Source organism: Exophiala oligosperma (genome assembly GCF_000835515.1).
Source record: "Exophiala oligosperma strain CBS 72588 unplaced genomic scaffold supercont1.15, whole genome shotgun sequence".
NCBI lineage: Eukaryota > Fungi > Ascomycota > Eurotiomycetes > Chaetothyriales > Herpotrichiellaceae > Exophiala > Exophiala oligosperma.
Window position 1 is genome coordinate 44471 of NW_015622832.1, and position 15629 is coordinate 60099.

At 50.3% G+C, this 15629-nt stretch overlaps 4 protein-coding genes across 4 annotated transcripts; 2 read left to right on the plus strand and 2 right to left on the minus strand.

Annotated features, from left to right (window-relative positions):
- Positions 1-3782: 3782 nt before the first annotated feature.
- PV06_10659 (uncharacterized protein) lies at positions 3783-5958 on the minus strand. The gene is made up of 5 exons (XM_016412228.1): positions 5937-5958; positions 5809-5879; positions 4985-5756; positions 4721-4924; positions 3783-4620 (listed from the first exon to the last, which is right to left on the minus strand). Exons 3-5 carry the CDS (start codon positions 5519-5521, stop codon positions 3883-3885), a joined length of 1479 nt encoding a protein of 492 aa, XP_016257242.1. The 5' UTR covers positions 5522-5756; positions 5809-5879; positions 5937-5958; the 3' UTR covers positions 3783-3882.
- A 1437-nt stretch (positions 5959-7395) lies between these two features.
- Positions 7396-8625, minus strand: PV06_10660 (uncharacterized protein; the record flags this gene model as incomplete). Its single annotated transcript, XM_016412229.1, has 3 exons — positions 7396-7585; positions 7642-8119; positions 8181-8625. 3 exons carry the CDS (start codon positions 8623-8625, stop codon positions 7396-7398), a joined length of 1113 nt encoding a protein of 370 aa, XP_016257243.1.
- A 670-nt stretch (positions 8626-9295) lies between these two features.
- PV06_10661 (uncharacterized protein) lies at positions 9296-13376 on the plus strand (the record flags this gene model as incomplete). The annotated part of the gene is made up of 5 exons (XM_016412230.1): positions 9296-10038; positions 10194-10840; positions 11597-11755; positions 11821-12389; positions 12456-13376. 5 exons carry the CDS (start codon positions 9296-9298, stop codon positions 13329-13331), a joined length of 2994 nt encoding a protein of 997 aa, XP_016257244.1. The 3' UTR covers positions 13332-13376.
- A 246-nt stretch (positions 13377-13622) lies between these two features.
- PV06_10662 (uncharacterized protein) lies at positions 13623-15585 on the plus strand. Its single transcript, XM_016412231.1, has 3 exons — positions 13623-15238; positions 15297-15378; positions 15465-15585. The coding sequence occupies exons 1-3, from the start codon at positions 13754-13756 to the stop codon at positions 15581-15583; spliced, it is 1686 nt and encodes a 561-aa protein (XP_016257245.1). The 5' UTR covers positions 13623-13753; the 3' UTR covers positions 15584-15585.
- Positions 15586-15629: the final 44 nt, after the last annotated feature.

Consider the following 15629-nt stretch of genomic DNA (forward strand, 5'->3'; position numbering starts at 1 on the left):
GTCAAGCCAGTCAGCAATCTGAAGGTCAGAAAAATAGCAGAATCTCTGTATCGAAGCTTACATGAATATCAGACCAAATGCCCAGACCTTGGGGTCCAATCCCGAACGAAGGTATGCACTCCAACTGAACTTGATTTCATCGACTTCACCCCTGTCTTGTTCCAGTTTTCTGATCACATGGCCTAGCTCATCAAGAGTCAGGAAGGATCGACTATTCAGTGCTGCCTGAGGGAAGTCGACGATCAAGTAGGCCCCGATCAGACCTATCAGAATCGTCAAGACACCTTCCCATATAAAGACATATCTCCATGGTGCTAAGCCCCCGACACCGCCCATATTCATGAAGCCAGCAGCGAGGACTCCCGAGAGTGATGATCCCACGCAGCTAATGAGATAGAAAGCGGCAAATCGTTTCTGGATGTCAACTGTTAAGAACCTGAATGAGTTCTCATTTTTCTCTCTCAGAGCAGGAAGAGATTCTTACATCGACAGTACCAGCTCTGCAACAAAAACAAGGATCCAGGAAAGAGCCCGGCCTCGAAAACGCCAACCAGAGCTCTGAGACCGACTAGTTGGTACCAGAAATGAATGAAACCAAAGCACAGCATGACCACTCCCCATAGTGTCACTGATATGGGTAGAAATATTCTGGAACCAATCTTCTTCGCCAAAATGGAACTCGGCCACTCAAACAGGATATAGGGAGGAAAGAACATGATGAGAGCAATGTTCTTTTGTGAGGTACCCTAGCGTCAGCTTTTGATGACTTTGCAGTGTTAGGAAAGGAGGACAATTCCTACATAGCGATTCCCAATGGACATTCCGAGGTCCTTAGACATCCCAGCTATCATGGCGGACCCCAAGTTTGTCCGGTCCATCAGTGACACCGCCATCATGAGCCCTGTCGCCGTAATCAAGCGGCGGTCGATTTTATGCACGATACGCCTCCATTCTTTGTCTGAGATATCGTCGACGGCATCAAGGGCAAGGGGCCGAATACTCTCAGCTGATTCGACTTCCAGAGCCACCGTTCCGGGCTTGGGTGAGTTCGAGATGGTTTGTGAACGATCGGCTTCCATGGCTTCAGATTTTGGACTTGAATTGAATTGGCCTGAGAGAAACTGCATCTGGGCTTGGGAACGCATGACTTTTTGAAAGATTCATTGTGTTTTTCGCACTTTGATATCTGATTCACTCACCCAAGCCTCTTTTCTGCCATCACCTACCGAATCCGATACCGAATTATGCCGAACAATTTGCCAGGTTGTTAGCCGAATTGACCCCATTCCCACCCCCTCCTGGTGTTACAGACTCTGGATTCGCTGTCCTTTGATTAGTTCACTTACATATGTAGCTTCTGATAACCCAGTAAAGCTGGGATCACCTGGAATTCCACTCGGCAAGGCGACATGCTGACGCCGCGGCTCTTTTCGGTCCATTTGAACCTATCTCTCTGTCGCGGACTATCCCAAGCTGCCCCAGACTCCGAATCCGTCAATGGATTTATGGTACCAAGCTTGCCCGTGTGGTATGCAACAGGTTGAAGAAAACACCAACCAGTTGGCAAGCTTCTACTTTGAATATTTCGCCGGGCATGGCTGTCTCCAAACCACGGTCAACCACATACCCCTCCCACGGTAATGATGTCGGTCCATCGTTCGCCGACACTCGCGACTTCTCTGACGCAGACCGGGGATTCATTGACTCCCTAAAGCCCTGCGTGATCCGAAATGCACAGGGTCGGAAAGTCTGGGACAACGACGAATACAGCTTCGTCCATGCTCAAGAAGCCCCGCCCACCGTGGATGCGAGGCTCTGGCGCCAGGCACAGCTGTTATCAAAACAGGGTCTTTACCGGATCACACCGTCCATCTATCAGGTACGGGGGTTTGACATCTCACACATCACATTTGTCGAGGGCGACATGGGGGTCATCGTAATCGACCCGCTTGTCTCGTGTGAATGTGCCGCGGCGGCGCTGGCCTTCTATCAACAGCACCGACCGGTCCGCGCAATCAAGGCTGTGGTTTACACGCACTCTCATATCGATCACTATGGTGGTGCTGCGGGCCTCTTTGCAGGATCCGATGACGATGCTGTACCCGAGGGCATCAAGATCATTGCCCCCGAAGGGTTTATGGAAGAAGCCTTGTCCGAGAACGTGCTTGCGGGACCCATCATGCGAAAGAGGGCGGCACACATGTATGGAGCGTTTCTGCCACGGTCACCTGCTGGCCAGGTGGGAGTCGGGCTCGGGATGGGCACCTCACAGGGAAAAACGAGCCTGCTTCCACCCACGACTATCATCACCCATACCTCTCAGAGCCTGGTCATTGACGGCGTCAGGATCGTCTTCCAGCTCGTTCCGAACACCGAGGCCCCGTCAGAGATGAACATCTACTTCCCACAGGAGCAAGCTCTCTTGATCGCCGAGTGTGCCACGCATGCGCTTCATAATATTGTGACGTTGCGCGGGGCCTTGGTTCGGGACGCCAAAGCCTGGTCCACATATCTGGATGAAAGCCTATTCATGTTTACAAGCCCCAAGGCCAAGTCTGAGGTCTTGTTCGCGAGTCACGGGTGGCCGACATGGGGTGAAAACAATGTACAGAGATTCATCGGAGAGCAGCGTGATCTCTATGCATTTCTACACGATCAGACGATCCGGCTGATGAACCATGGACTAAACGGCACCGAGATTGCAGAGAGATTGGTTCTGCCCCCAAACTTGAGACGTGCTTGGCATGCACAAGGCTTCTATGGCAGTATCAGCCACAATGTCAAGGGCATTTATCAGCGGTATATGACGTGGTTTGACGGCAAGGCAGAAAATCTATGGAAATTGCCTCCAGCTGAGGAAGGGTCCCGATATGTCGAATGTATGGGTGGTGCAGAGCAGACGCTGGAAAAGGCGAGGCAATTCATCTTCAAGGGTAATTTGAGGTTCGCGGCGACACTACTCGGCCATCTGGTGGCAGCAGATGATGTCGATTCACAAAAGATACAAAGCCAATCTCGGCAGGTATTGTCACAAGTCTTCATGCGGCTCGGCCACGGATCTGAGAACGCGACGTGGAGAAACATCTATCTTAGTCAGGCAGCTGAACTCGGCGAAGATCACCTATCACGCAACCAGAGATCGCCGCCGCAAGCGTCGTTTCCTTCCCAGCTTTCGATCGAACAGTGGCTCTCTGGACTCTCGGTCAATATCGATGGAGAATTGGCGGGAGAGGAAGTGCCGTATCCGATCAGCATCGGTATTGATGTAACAGACATCAAGGAAATTTGGCTGCTGATACTAAGCAACGGCGCTTTGACTTATCGTCGATGCAGGGACACAGCTTTAGCGGATGCAGGCCTACTGGATCTTGCTCTGGCTCTCACCAAAGGTGCATTACAGGACTTACTTACTGAAAAGGAAGACAGGGCGAGGTTTCAGATTTTGAAAGGAGATATTGGCGCCCTAGGTAAACTCCTGTCCTTTGCGGGAATCAGAATAGGCAGCCAAAACACGATCAGCCATCTGTGACGAGGATGCGGCTGTACAAGATTTCGAGCAAATGCATCTGGAATGTAATCAAACCTGCAAAACCTACAACATTACGCGTCAAATCTGAGCTCCGGTGTTGGAGACAATATCATCAGAATATCGTCCAATAGCTATTGAACACTACTTTCCTGATTCTCCGGCTTTCCAAGCATCGTTTTATTGGTGCAACTCTGATTAATTACTACCTTTTTTACTCAGGCGGTGGAAGATTTGCTTCTTGAAAGCTCTCCCACAGCGATATCCCCATCCTCTCTTGCAGTCTTGGATCCCTCTCCTTTCAGATTGGGGTTAGCTGGGAACACGATATTCTGGGGGGAATCGGCGGTCTTATTTTATAACTCCAAAGACATTGCCGACTCTGGGTCAAGAAAATCTCGTGTGTTAACGAATGCAGTGTTGTACGTGCCTGCAAATTCATCAAATATCCAGCTCATGTCCATATCTGGAAGCTGAAGTTCTGCCTCGTCCGACAAGAATATTGGCCTGGCCCATTCGTCATCCAAGAGCTTCATTCTCGGAGCCAGAGAGTTTGGAAATGGGAACAATTCTTGCGCGTCATTAAGTGGCAGTGGGGAGACTGGATGCCGTGGTGTTGCCACGCTGACTCCCACTCTCGTGCCCCTCCGCAGCCGTTTAATGGTGTCGTGGATCACACGTGCCCCATACCACTTTCTCCGCAAAAGACCCAAGGTTGTTTCCAGAATGTCAAGTTCTCTCCGGGAGATATCTGCCTCTTCCTGACCTTCTTCGCAGGAGCTAAGCAAAGGTGCGGAAGCCATCATCGAGTACCAATTATGCACAGTAAGGAGATGACCGACATCGTCCCGATAGTTCATCTCCTCATATAATCTGGCTATGCATGAAGATGCTACCAGAGAAGGAAACAGTCCCATCGACACCTGCGAAACTTTGTCTAACTGGTGGCAATAGTGAATGATTGCGGCAAAATATGCAATGTGTAACTCGAATATTTCCCTTTGATACGCTTTGGTGTTGTCAGTAGAGTATAGGTGGATTGCCTCGGGTAAGGTCTGGATCCATTCCTTAAGTGAAACAACGATCTTCTGACCCTAGAAATATTATTCAGCTACTAGACACTAGCCTGATAGGCCTAGAATCGAGGAGTGTCCGACCAGGGTGTTGAACAGTGTGACCTCTCTGGCTACTTACTTCTTGCTGAAGATCCTGAGAGCTCTTGGCCTGTAGAGCTTGGGTTTGATGGCGGATAAGCCCCAGCTTGCAGTACGCCATGAAAATGACATTTTTTCGATCTGATGTCGCAAAGTCACCGGGCACAAGCGGGCGAACGTCGAAGTCTTGAGGTTTGAGGATGCACGGTCTGTCAAATACCGTAGCCATCGTCTTGTCTAGATTCTAAGCTTTTCAATGAGCCCTGTAAATGGAGAAAGGAATGAAACGTTGTGTGAGTCTCACAAAGATACTCCAAGCCATTCGCCGCGCACAACCTGGCTGGGGTTTCTGAGCACAGATAAAGTCACGATGTAGGCCCAACGAAATCATAAGGTTAGCTGCCACTGACAGCCTATACCAGGTATTGTCCATTGAAATAATGTTAGGCCCCTTGATATTCCATACCGTAAGCAGGCAGAGAACCTTGAGGACGATAAAAAAGTTCTTCTCATGGGTGGCGAAGAGAAGACTCTTGATCTTAACATAGATTTGATCGGCCTCAGTTAGAGGGTCTGGCTCGCGCGGTTGCCTCATCACCACGCCAACCAAGCAAAGAGCGTGCTTCAAAAGTAAAGAGGAGCTCTCATCTGTTGTGAGGTGCCCCACGTCCAGAACGGGAAAATAATGATACACATACTTGTAATAATACTCTCTTGACGCCTCAACCATGAGGTCAGAAGGAGACTTATCTGCACCACTTATCTCCATCAGCTTTTGGCCGATCTGATCAGAGAAAGATGAGTCATCCAATTGAGCAGAACTTGACCATAGGTCTGTCATCAACGACGTAGTCCCAATGTACACCTCGCTTCGAGGAGTGAGGTCTGCTCTCGGTGTGGAATCAGGCACTGTCAAAATGTCATCGTTCTTGCCCCTGGGTATGGGAGAGGTGGATAGCTGGGGAGCGTCTGTGGTGGATAGCGGTGAAAGCGCCAAATGGTCATGGGAGTGAGGGTTTTCAGTAGTTCCCGGTCTTTGTTTGGTCGTGAGGCGCGTCCACTGACGAGTTCTTGGCCTGAGAAATGTTCAGTTGAATGCACAAGGCGAGAAGAAAGTGGAATTTGTACTCGCACGAAATACCGTGCCTGCGGCAGTTGTGACATGGCCTATCCTCCTGTGCCTCCAAATCACATTTTACCTAGTTGAATCCTTCGTCAGCCATGAATGACAACATACGGGAGTATGTGGCAGTTACCTTTCGAACATGACAATTCACACACACCTTTCTGGCACGCCCTCGTGAGGCTGCTTTCAGCATGTCGAGGACGGGACCAAGTTCCGCATACCGGTCCGTTGTTGAGGATTGTTGTTAGTCTAAAGACTACATGATCAGCGGCGGCAACGTAGGCAATGGGAGAGGGAGTAAAATGGGCTTGGAATGAGAGACATTTTGGTGGAGAGACGTTCAGCGTGTTGCCAGTTGGTGAAACCAGATTTAGGCTGAGGTCATTCCATTGTACTGTAGGTTCTAGCAAGCAAAGACCGTCGTATTGCCCAGGAGTGTCTAGTATTGATTGTTTCGAGAACTCTGAGCGCGTTTTACCTCAACACCGAGAAAAAGTCTGAGCCAATTGACGTTCTTCCAACATGAGAGCAACTTCGGCAATGTTGGTATCACTTCGATTTTGCCACCTTCTCTGGCGTTGAGATATCCAGTTTTGATTGGAGGCAAGTGCAGCGCAACAGCTGTTGAGCCGAGGCAATTTTACCAGGCGACGCGGGGTTCTGCGCAAATCAACTCCGTCCCTCGAACTGCGTGAAATTGTCATCGCCAATCAAAAAGGCGAAAGGAGAAAACAATCACGCTTAGTTAAAGCAGAAAATCTTCCACGTCGTCGGAGTGTCCCGCTGGTCAAGGAGCGTCGCGTAAGCCACTTACATGGCCAATATAAAGCATATTTCTTCGTTCAAGCAGTTCTCAGATCCATATCTAAATTGTGACAACAGAAAGATCTCACGGGGGAGAGGTGGAGGGTATTTGAGAGGTCCCTTACATGAAGGTGGCAAGAGGCTCACCTGAAGGGTTAACAAATTGTGCAAACAAACTTGTCACGAACATGTCCACGCCTGGTTGGGGCAGACAGAGGAGTGTGGTGGTTTTATTTTGGGGAACGGTCTGCGAACAGGCAGAGTGATAACACAACTAAAGTAGGTCTTCCTATCTAGGTGCTCTGGGTACAAGAACTCAAAGCATAAGGAACTTCTGGGTCCACGATTCTATTCCGCGACGAATATCTCCACGGCCTTTCGGCACGCCGATGTCGACGTTTTATGCAGTTCAAAAAGCGTCGGTAATCCCTAGCCTAATACAGCGTGAATAGTAATTGACAAGCCGGCGCGATGACAATTTCAGACCTCCTTCACACAATGGCAACGTGTCAATGGTTGCTAAAAACGGTTCTGGACATTTCCATCAATTTCGTGCAAGGTTATGACCTCGACCTTCAAGCACAATAACATACAAGTGTAGGAACATTCAGGGGAAATTAATGTCAAAGATCGGCTGCTGTTGATAGTCCATGTTGTCGGAAGGTTGATCAGAGTGCATGGCGATGGTCCTTGTAGTCTAGATACAATAGAACTCACAGCCAACGCCAATGTAGAGAACTTGAGAGAACTGGAAATAAAGTTAGGCTACGCTTCATACCATCTCATCATTCTCTGTCCTCGACATTCGGATGGATAAAGTCTCTGAATCCTCCATCGTGGCCAGCCTCAGCGTCTCTGAGACTCTTTTCCGACAGCAATGCTTCAGGTTTGGCGAATTTCAGCTCCGCCAAAGTCTCCTGCCACAGCTTCTCTATTAACGTCTTACCTTTCGGCGTGTAAAGAAAGGGCGCAAATCTGGTAGATACAAGATCAGCAGACCACACATCCATGTCCTGCGTTAGTAGACTTACGGATGGATTCTCCAACTGGTGAGGAAGCAACAGTGGCTCTCCTTGCCCTTCACCGCCACAGCGTCGACATAGGTGGATGCGCCGACTTGAACCGTTCTCCCCGTGAGGGCTGCGAAAGACTTGGCCATCATCGCTGTAAGCTTGGGCATTTTACTGACACCTTCAGTGCCTTTGACGTAACCCGGATCGACAATGTTGACAATAACATCGTCAGCGTGAAGGTAACGGACAGCTTCCACAGGAACAAATGCATGAGTGTTTTGGAGTTGTTGTACCATGACGTGCTGCTGAAATTCTCCTTGTTGTCGAAAGATTGTAGAATGGGCTGCTCTGGCTTTTTGGGATTCAAAGGAAGCTTCCCGACGAGGGAGAGTCCTGAATTGACCATCGTCAGTCTGCCTGGTTGTCCTCCAGGAGGTCGCTTGGTGCATAGGCTTGGGATGAGGAGGAGTGCCAGGAGCACCGTCGAAAGGTAGTTCTGAAGCAAAAAGAGGTCAGTATCATCCTTGTGGGTGCCATCATCGTTTGGATCCGTAAACTCACCACTTGCACGGTCTCTTCATGACCTGTCTCCTTGACCACGGTGTAAGATGGCTTCACAAGGCCCGCGTTTAGAAGAGCAATGTCCAGCCTGGTCAAGTCCGCGTCCACCCTGAAAGCAAACTCTTGGATCGACGAGTAGCTGCACATGTCCAGCTTCCACACTTCGATCTTCGCATGTGGAAACTGAGCGCGGAGTTGACTTGCCGCCTGTTCGCCCTTTTCAGTGGAACGTACAGCAAGTATCAGATGAGAGAGATTCAGGGCCAGCAGCTGTCTCGCGCTTTCAAATCCGAGGCCAACATTTGAGCCTGTGACAATGGCGACTTTGGACAAGAGTGTCAACCCGAGCGGAAGGCCACCATGCTTTTCGCAGAATTGTGTCTTATAGAAGATGGTCGGAAAGAAGGCCTCTGTTCGTGGAGGCAAGTCTTTTGAAGCCATAGCGGGTTGATGGGTTGGTTGGAGTAGTATGCCTTGGAATCCATGGTCGCAGGTTTGTTGCCTGCTTATATGGTAGATGGCTCGACTTGCGAAGCTAAATATAGTCCGCCACACCTGCTTCCCTGAGCGTGTTGTTCCATCTCCATGCCATGGCCTTGTATTCGTACTCGTGAACCATTGTTGATCGGGCAATATGAATCACAAAAAGCGCTCAGGGACCGAGGACTGAAATACCACCACGACAATCCTCACGCCTTACCGTAACGAGGATACAATATCCTGCCTAGATGGGCTAGCGTAAAGGGTGGCTGCATGGCTGACCACGCTAGCCTACAAGCCAGAAATTGGCGCCTGGGAAAGGGGTCCAGGCCAGTCTCCCCGAGTCTGACTAGAAGACGGGAGCTTGGTTGAACCGAGTTTGGCCATCGGTCCAAACAACCGCCCGCAGCCGGCATTTATGTCATCTCTGAACCGCTCAAATTTGTTTTGAGATGGTCTACTTGACTTCAGATCAAGCTCCAGTTACAATGGCCGGAGGTTTGCAGGGCCGTAGCATTGGGCGAATTGACCGTGAGGAATATGATTAGTAACGGCACCGGCCTAGCTCGCAGGATGATTACAGCTTTCTTCACCCGCACATGCATTGAGTTCATGAGACTACAGCACACCGATGGCAGGCATGCAGTTTGTGTCGGCGGGTGCTTCCAATGATGAGCAGCAAAAGACACGCAGGGCGATTCGCCGCCATGTCATGCTGGGAAAGAATCGAGGACGCACTCCGAAGAACCCAAAGCAATCTAAAATTCCGGGCGCTGGTATCCTCACCAGTGACCAAACCGAGCACAGCGATGGTCAAATTCAGTCAAGAGTCCCTCGCACAGTCTGTTCTGACTTGTCATTATTGGTGTTCGCGGACAAAGTCGATCTTCATCTCAGAAATGTGACCCTTCGGCTTTGTATCACAATGTCGGAACACGTGTACATGCTCGAGCCCTGCGTCGCCTTCGATAACAGCAATGATGACGTTGTATGCCTGTCGCCGCTCATGCATGACTCGCTTTACATGAACATCATGGTATTTGGAGCTGCTGCGTTCATCGACATTGCTTTCCAACAGGCTACATCTCAACCGTGGAGGAATCGCCATGACAATGGTTTGCAGCATTACGGCCAAGCTCTCCGGCTGTTACGAGAACGACTTGCAGCGGTTGACAACCGATCCCCCGTCCTGAAAAGCCAGTTACACGACGCAGCGATCACGGCCGTGTTTGTTTTTGCTATGCATGCTTTGCTACTAGAGAACTTCAGTCTTGCAAGATGTCACCTCCTGGCGTTGAGCAAGCTGGTCAGCATGAGAGAGGGTGGGCTTAACGCATTTCGAGGCAGGATAAAACAGATGATAGAGATCATGCGGTAAGTGAACTCATCCCCGAGGCCCGAACCAATGCTCCGTCAAAGGAAACTGAGTGCTTCTTTGCTCGGAAACGTTGAAGCAAAATTGGAAAGGATTCAACGAAGAGGTCATCGAACTCTCAGAAATCATGACCGATCGGGCTAATGGCACGCAGATGTGACCTTTCCGTCTCTATCGCAACAGGCGAAGCGCCTCTGCTGTTGAAGGAAAACATGGGTGTTCCTGCCTCGGAAATATCCTTTCAGGATGAATCGGTCTCCCTTCACAGGTCTGTCACCATTGATGATCTGGAGCTTTGTCAAATCCGGGACTGTCTTGGTAGTTTCTTCTCCCTGCTCAATAAGGCATCCATGCGGCGCAGCAAACTTCCTGACGCCCTGCTTCGTGATACGATATTCTCTGTCATATATCGGCTAGCCTACATGCCTTGCGTGCCAGGCTCATGCAACGAGTTGATTCATCTGACCATGCTCTCCTTCTGCGCCAGAACCGTTTTACAATGGCCACTAGTTCGACTGCCATTTACCTGGCTGAAGTCTGCGTCTCAGCGGTCCATAGATCGAACAATGCGAAAAGATCTTGTTGTCATGGACTCCAAAACGAGACTTTGGGTATTGATCATCTACGGCATTACCTTCACACCACTGAACCCAAGCGAGGATGAACAATTGCGGCAATGGCTGGAGGTTGTGGGCAAGCAGTTCGACCTTGCGAATTGGGATGCTGTGAGAGAGGCGATGAGAGGGTTTCTGTGGGTTGATGTCGTCTGCAATCAGGCCACGAGGAGGTTACTTGATAAGTGTAGGCGAGGCATGCTTGGGCTATAGGTACCACCCACACCCACCTCTGCATTAGTAGGTGATAATTTGAGTTGTTATTACTGTCATTATTAGTGTCTCGGTGCTCGTCATTCCCACTGTCCTCAAGAATATCTCTTGACTCACTTGTTCTTTGTCGGTTACCGTTCAGCTTAGACCTAGGAATTGATACTGAGATATTACGATTGGGGGGTACTTCACCGATAAGAATAGTCTTATGCGTAATGCAGACGTGGGTATGTGATACTTATCACCCATGCCGGCCATGTCCAACAGGCCTATCTGTTCTTGAAGTATACCCACGCTGGCCACCAGTAGTAGAACCACCATTCCATGTCAGAACTGCCATCAAATATCTCGGAACATGAGGCACTTCTTGTACTGCTGGTCTTTTCTCACTTCGCCGCTGCTTTTGAAGGCCGAGAAACGTCAACCCGCATTCCGGTATCGTATCGTACAGCCAGCTGTATTTTGAAAATTAATATTCGACCTGACAATCAACGGTTTGACACTTCAAACGCTAATCAGGTTGCCTCTAAGCCCGAAATGGATTGCCGCCGCGCTAGGTATTTCTACTATGGACAATCGTATCTTGACAACACTCAACTCTTGTTGATGTCCAAACTCAGCCTCGGAATATGAGAACACAGTCTGGGCTATCAATCAGTCGTTATCTATGAAATTTAATTGATGCTCGGGCCTGTACGATCCTCGACGCGACGACGCTGACCCATCCAAGACCATTCACTTCTTCGCCCCTTCGTTGATGGCGTAGCCTTCGCACAAGCGGCAAAGGCCACAGGGGACATGTTTTCCAATTTCGAACTCTACCGCGACTGTCTGCTCGAGACCGAAGTCAAACGCAAACACACTCGGTCTTGGTCTGGCTGTCTGCCATGTAAGTAACTAGCTATCAGGTTTGGCCATATCTTCCGCAGTACTGACTTTTTCATTGTTCGAAAGGCCGGAAGCGGAAGAAGAAGTGTGACGAGCGACGGCCCGTGTGCGAGAGATGTGCAAAATTTGATGGTGTACAATGCCACTACCCGTCACCTGGTAGATCTCCTACATCCTCGCCGTCTCCAGCAAGCAGCGAGCCCAAGTTCAAGCATACGCCTCGTACTCCCCCTGAGATGACGGGCAAGGATCTGTCAAACAATGTAACCAAGAGCATCATATACTCGAAGCCTAGCTCCATGCCGTGGTCGGTCGACGATATTCCGCCGTGCTCACTTACAGATCTATTTTTTGTCTTCAGCCGACCAGCACACGCAATTGACCTTGGGCCAGAATCCAGCATCATCTCCTTGACCATTCCACTCGCCGCCCGATCTCCTGCAATCTTCCATTCCATGGTCTCATGCTCCTCTATTTTCCTCTCCCGCAAACAGGCCACCTGGCAGCAAGTCGCCGTTCGACATCATTGCGAAGCACTCCGAGGTCTGGCTTTGGAAATGTCAGATGGAAATTTATCCGAAATTGCTGTCGCGGAATCCTCGCTTGCAGTAATTATGATGCTTCACCTGTTTGAGGTAGATCTTGACCTGCGAGTTGTTTTCGGTAAGCCATGGGTGCTGACACAAATTTTCCTTTGACAGAGGTTCGATTCATCTTCGAAAACTCCCACCTGCGCTCACTTATTGGCCGCACAAGATATTTTCCTCAAAGCATGCTCGACTCGTCTTCTCGAAACGAAGTTGGGTGCTTTGGTCCTCGAGGCATTCGTCTATCGTATATCGATAAACAGCCCCTTTCATCCTGAATTGGTCAAACGGTATAATACCATGGAAACACTGACAAGACTGATCACGAATTCACGAGCGATGAAACGCGGAGACCTCGCATCATTTCGGCGGTCTCTGTGGCTCGGACTGCCACCGGACGTATATGGTTCATTGTACCAAGTTTCATACCTCTTGCGCATGATGCCACTCGACAGAAAGCAGCGAAACGATGCCATGTCGTTAAGTCAACATTTGAGAGCGTTGCGGTCGGAAGGATCGCCAGATTCGGAATCTGGATTTGATGATGATACTTCTGTCGGCGTGGGAACTTTGGCAGCTCGGGTCCGGCATCTGTATCTGGCTGCGGCCGAACTCATCTTGTGGAAGATCTTGGAACCAGATCTCAGAGCAACCGACAATCGTGTGCAGCGACTGTTACACGAAACAATGGCTGATCTCTCTTCGTCCGATGGACTTTCGCAGCACATCACGCCTGTGGTGATTTGCCCCGTCGTTATCCTCGGGACAGCCGCGGTTCACTGCCGAGACCGGGATTTCCTGAGATCTCAATTGAACAGAATGCAAAACCTTACAGGTGGGCGAGGTCTAGACTCTGTCCTGAGCTTCTGGCAAGATTCGTGGTCTGAAATTGCCGAAACACTCGACAGTGGCGATGGAGTGCCAGAATTCGAGTCCTCTCAACTCAACGTCTGGTTTGACGATTCTCGTTTGAGACGTGTAGTCCTCTAGTGCCTGCGAGTCATCGCTTTCCGACCTGTATGTAATGATTAGTTGACAAGGTGGTCCATGTCTGTCTGTCGTATCTTTGTGCCCCGCCTTGAATCTTGTGTCCTCGCAGACAACATCTACCGAGAGCCCCTAGCGTGGCGGCACGCCTAATCTGGTGTGGTCTGGAACCTTGGGACACGGACCCACGGTGCAGTACGTGTTCTGGGGAAGCAACTAGTGGGAAAGTGTCTCGTTCACACATCCCCAGATGTGCTTTCTTTGCGACTTCTTTCGTTCTGGACAGCTATCCCACTGAACCGGATTTGCGTGTGTGTGCACCTCTCCCCGTTTCCTGGTGCTTGGAAATACAATTTTGGAAAGATCGTACAGCTCCTACAATTCCTTTTGTTTCGCCTACAACCTTCAATCAGCTTACAAGAACGATGGGCTCCTTGGGAATCAGCGAGTCGCCGAAACCATGGCAAGGAATAGTAGCTGAAAAACAGAGGGCAGCAAAGAAGCTAGTCCCCTCTGGCTGGCTTTTGCCAGATGCCATCTGGCAGGGCTTGACTCTGCCTCTAGAGGCCAATCCAAATCGGATCATTGAGCAAGATATTCCACGTCGAAGTGGCATTTTGTCTACCCGAGAACTTGAGATTACAGAAAACTACAGCACGGCTCAACTACTTGACGCGCTGGCGAAAGGTACCTTGTCGTCAGTAGAAGTTACCACGGCGTTTTGTAAACGCGCCGCCATTGCCCAGCAACTCACGAACTGCCTCACCGAAGTCTTTTACGATGCTGCACTGAAACGAGCAAAGGAGCTGGATGAATACCTGGCGGCATCTGGGAAACCATCTGGACCGCTGCACGGTCTCCCGATCAGTCTCAAGGACAGCTTCAAGCTGAAGGGGATCGACTCCAGTATCGGGTTCGTGTCCCTGGTCAACAAACCCGCCGAGCAGAACTCTGTGCTCGTCGACATGCTTCTCGAGATGGGGGCCGTCCTATACGTCAAGACGAACATCCCTCAGACGATGATGACGGCGGACTCGCACAACAACGTATGGGGTCGGACGTTGAACCCGCATAACACGACGCTGACCGCCGGTGGCAGCACCGGGGGAGAAGGTGCGTTGATCGCTTTCCGCGGGTCACCCCTGGGCATAGGCACCGACATTGCCGGTTCCATTCGTATTCCTTCGTTGTGCTGCGGAGTCTACGGCTTTAAGCCGACGACCGGCCGGATCCCGTTCGGAAATCAGCAATCCCCTGTCCCGCCTGGATATTCTCCCATTCATCCCGCCGCAGGACCCATGGCGAACTCGTTCGAGGCATTGCAACTTCTGACCGAGGCTGTAATCTCTGCTCGCCCAGCCCGACATGACTCGACCTGTCTCGATGTTCCCTGGCAACACTTGACACCTCTTCCATCATCGACGAGGCTCACTATTGGGGTGTTGACAGATGACACCACCCTCCCTTTCCATCCACCAGTCAAGAGAGCTTTGGACAATGCCTGTGCTCTTCTCGCCGAAAAAGGTCACAACCTCGTTCCCATCGGCCCCGAAAGGTCTCACGTCGCCAGTCTCGCGGAACTGTCAATGGCAGCATTCACACTCGACATGAAGGGAGGGTTTGAATTCATCGCGAGCTCGGGAGAACCGGTCGTCCCGTCTGTGGCGGCAGGCGCCGCTCCTTCCCGAGGAGAAGCCATGAAGTCATTTTGGGTGGAGTTTGACCGTCTGGACATGTACCACAAGATTGCCGCCCTGGGAGGGCAAATACAACGCTTGAAGGAGGAATGGAGAAAGTTGTGGAATGAGTCGAACCTTGACGTCGTCATCTGCCCTGGAGCTCAGCACACGGCCGTCAAACATGACACATATCGCTATCCGGCTTACACAGTGTTTTTGAACGTCTTGGATGTACGTTGGCCCGTACTAGTTTTTTTCTGGTTTCTGACTAACTCGCATCAACTCTCAGTATCCCGCATGCATTGTTCCCTTGGGGAAAGCCAGTAAAGACCTAGATGCCACACCTGGAGACTTTGGAGACGCAGGTTCATGTGAGATGCTCCCCACCCCTCTCCTTTTCCAGCTTTGCAAACGTTGCTAGCAGAGTAGAGTGGCTAACAAGAATCGGTGGAAACAGACAATCCGGAAGACATCGACCAAGCGCCAACTGCGATTCAGGTCTTTACCCCAAACATGAGAGATGAGGTGTGCTTACAAGTTGGTCAAGTGATAGATGAAGTTTTGAACCAGTCGTAAACGTAGATGATAGATATGAATAGGATTTTAGTACTATATTGCCACT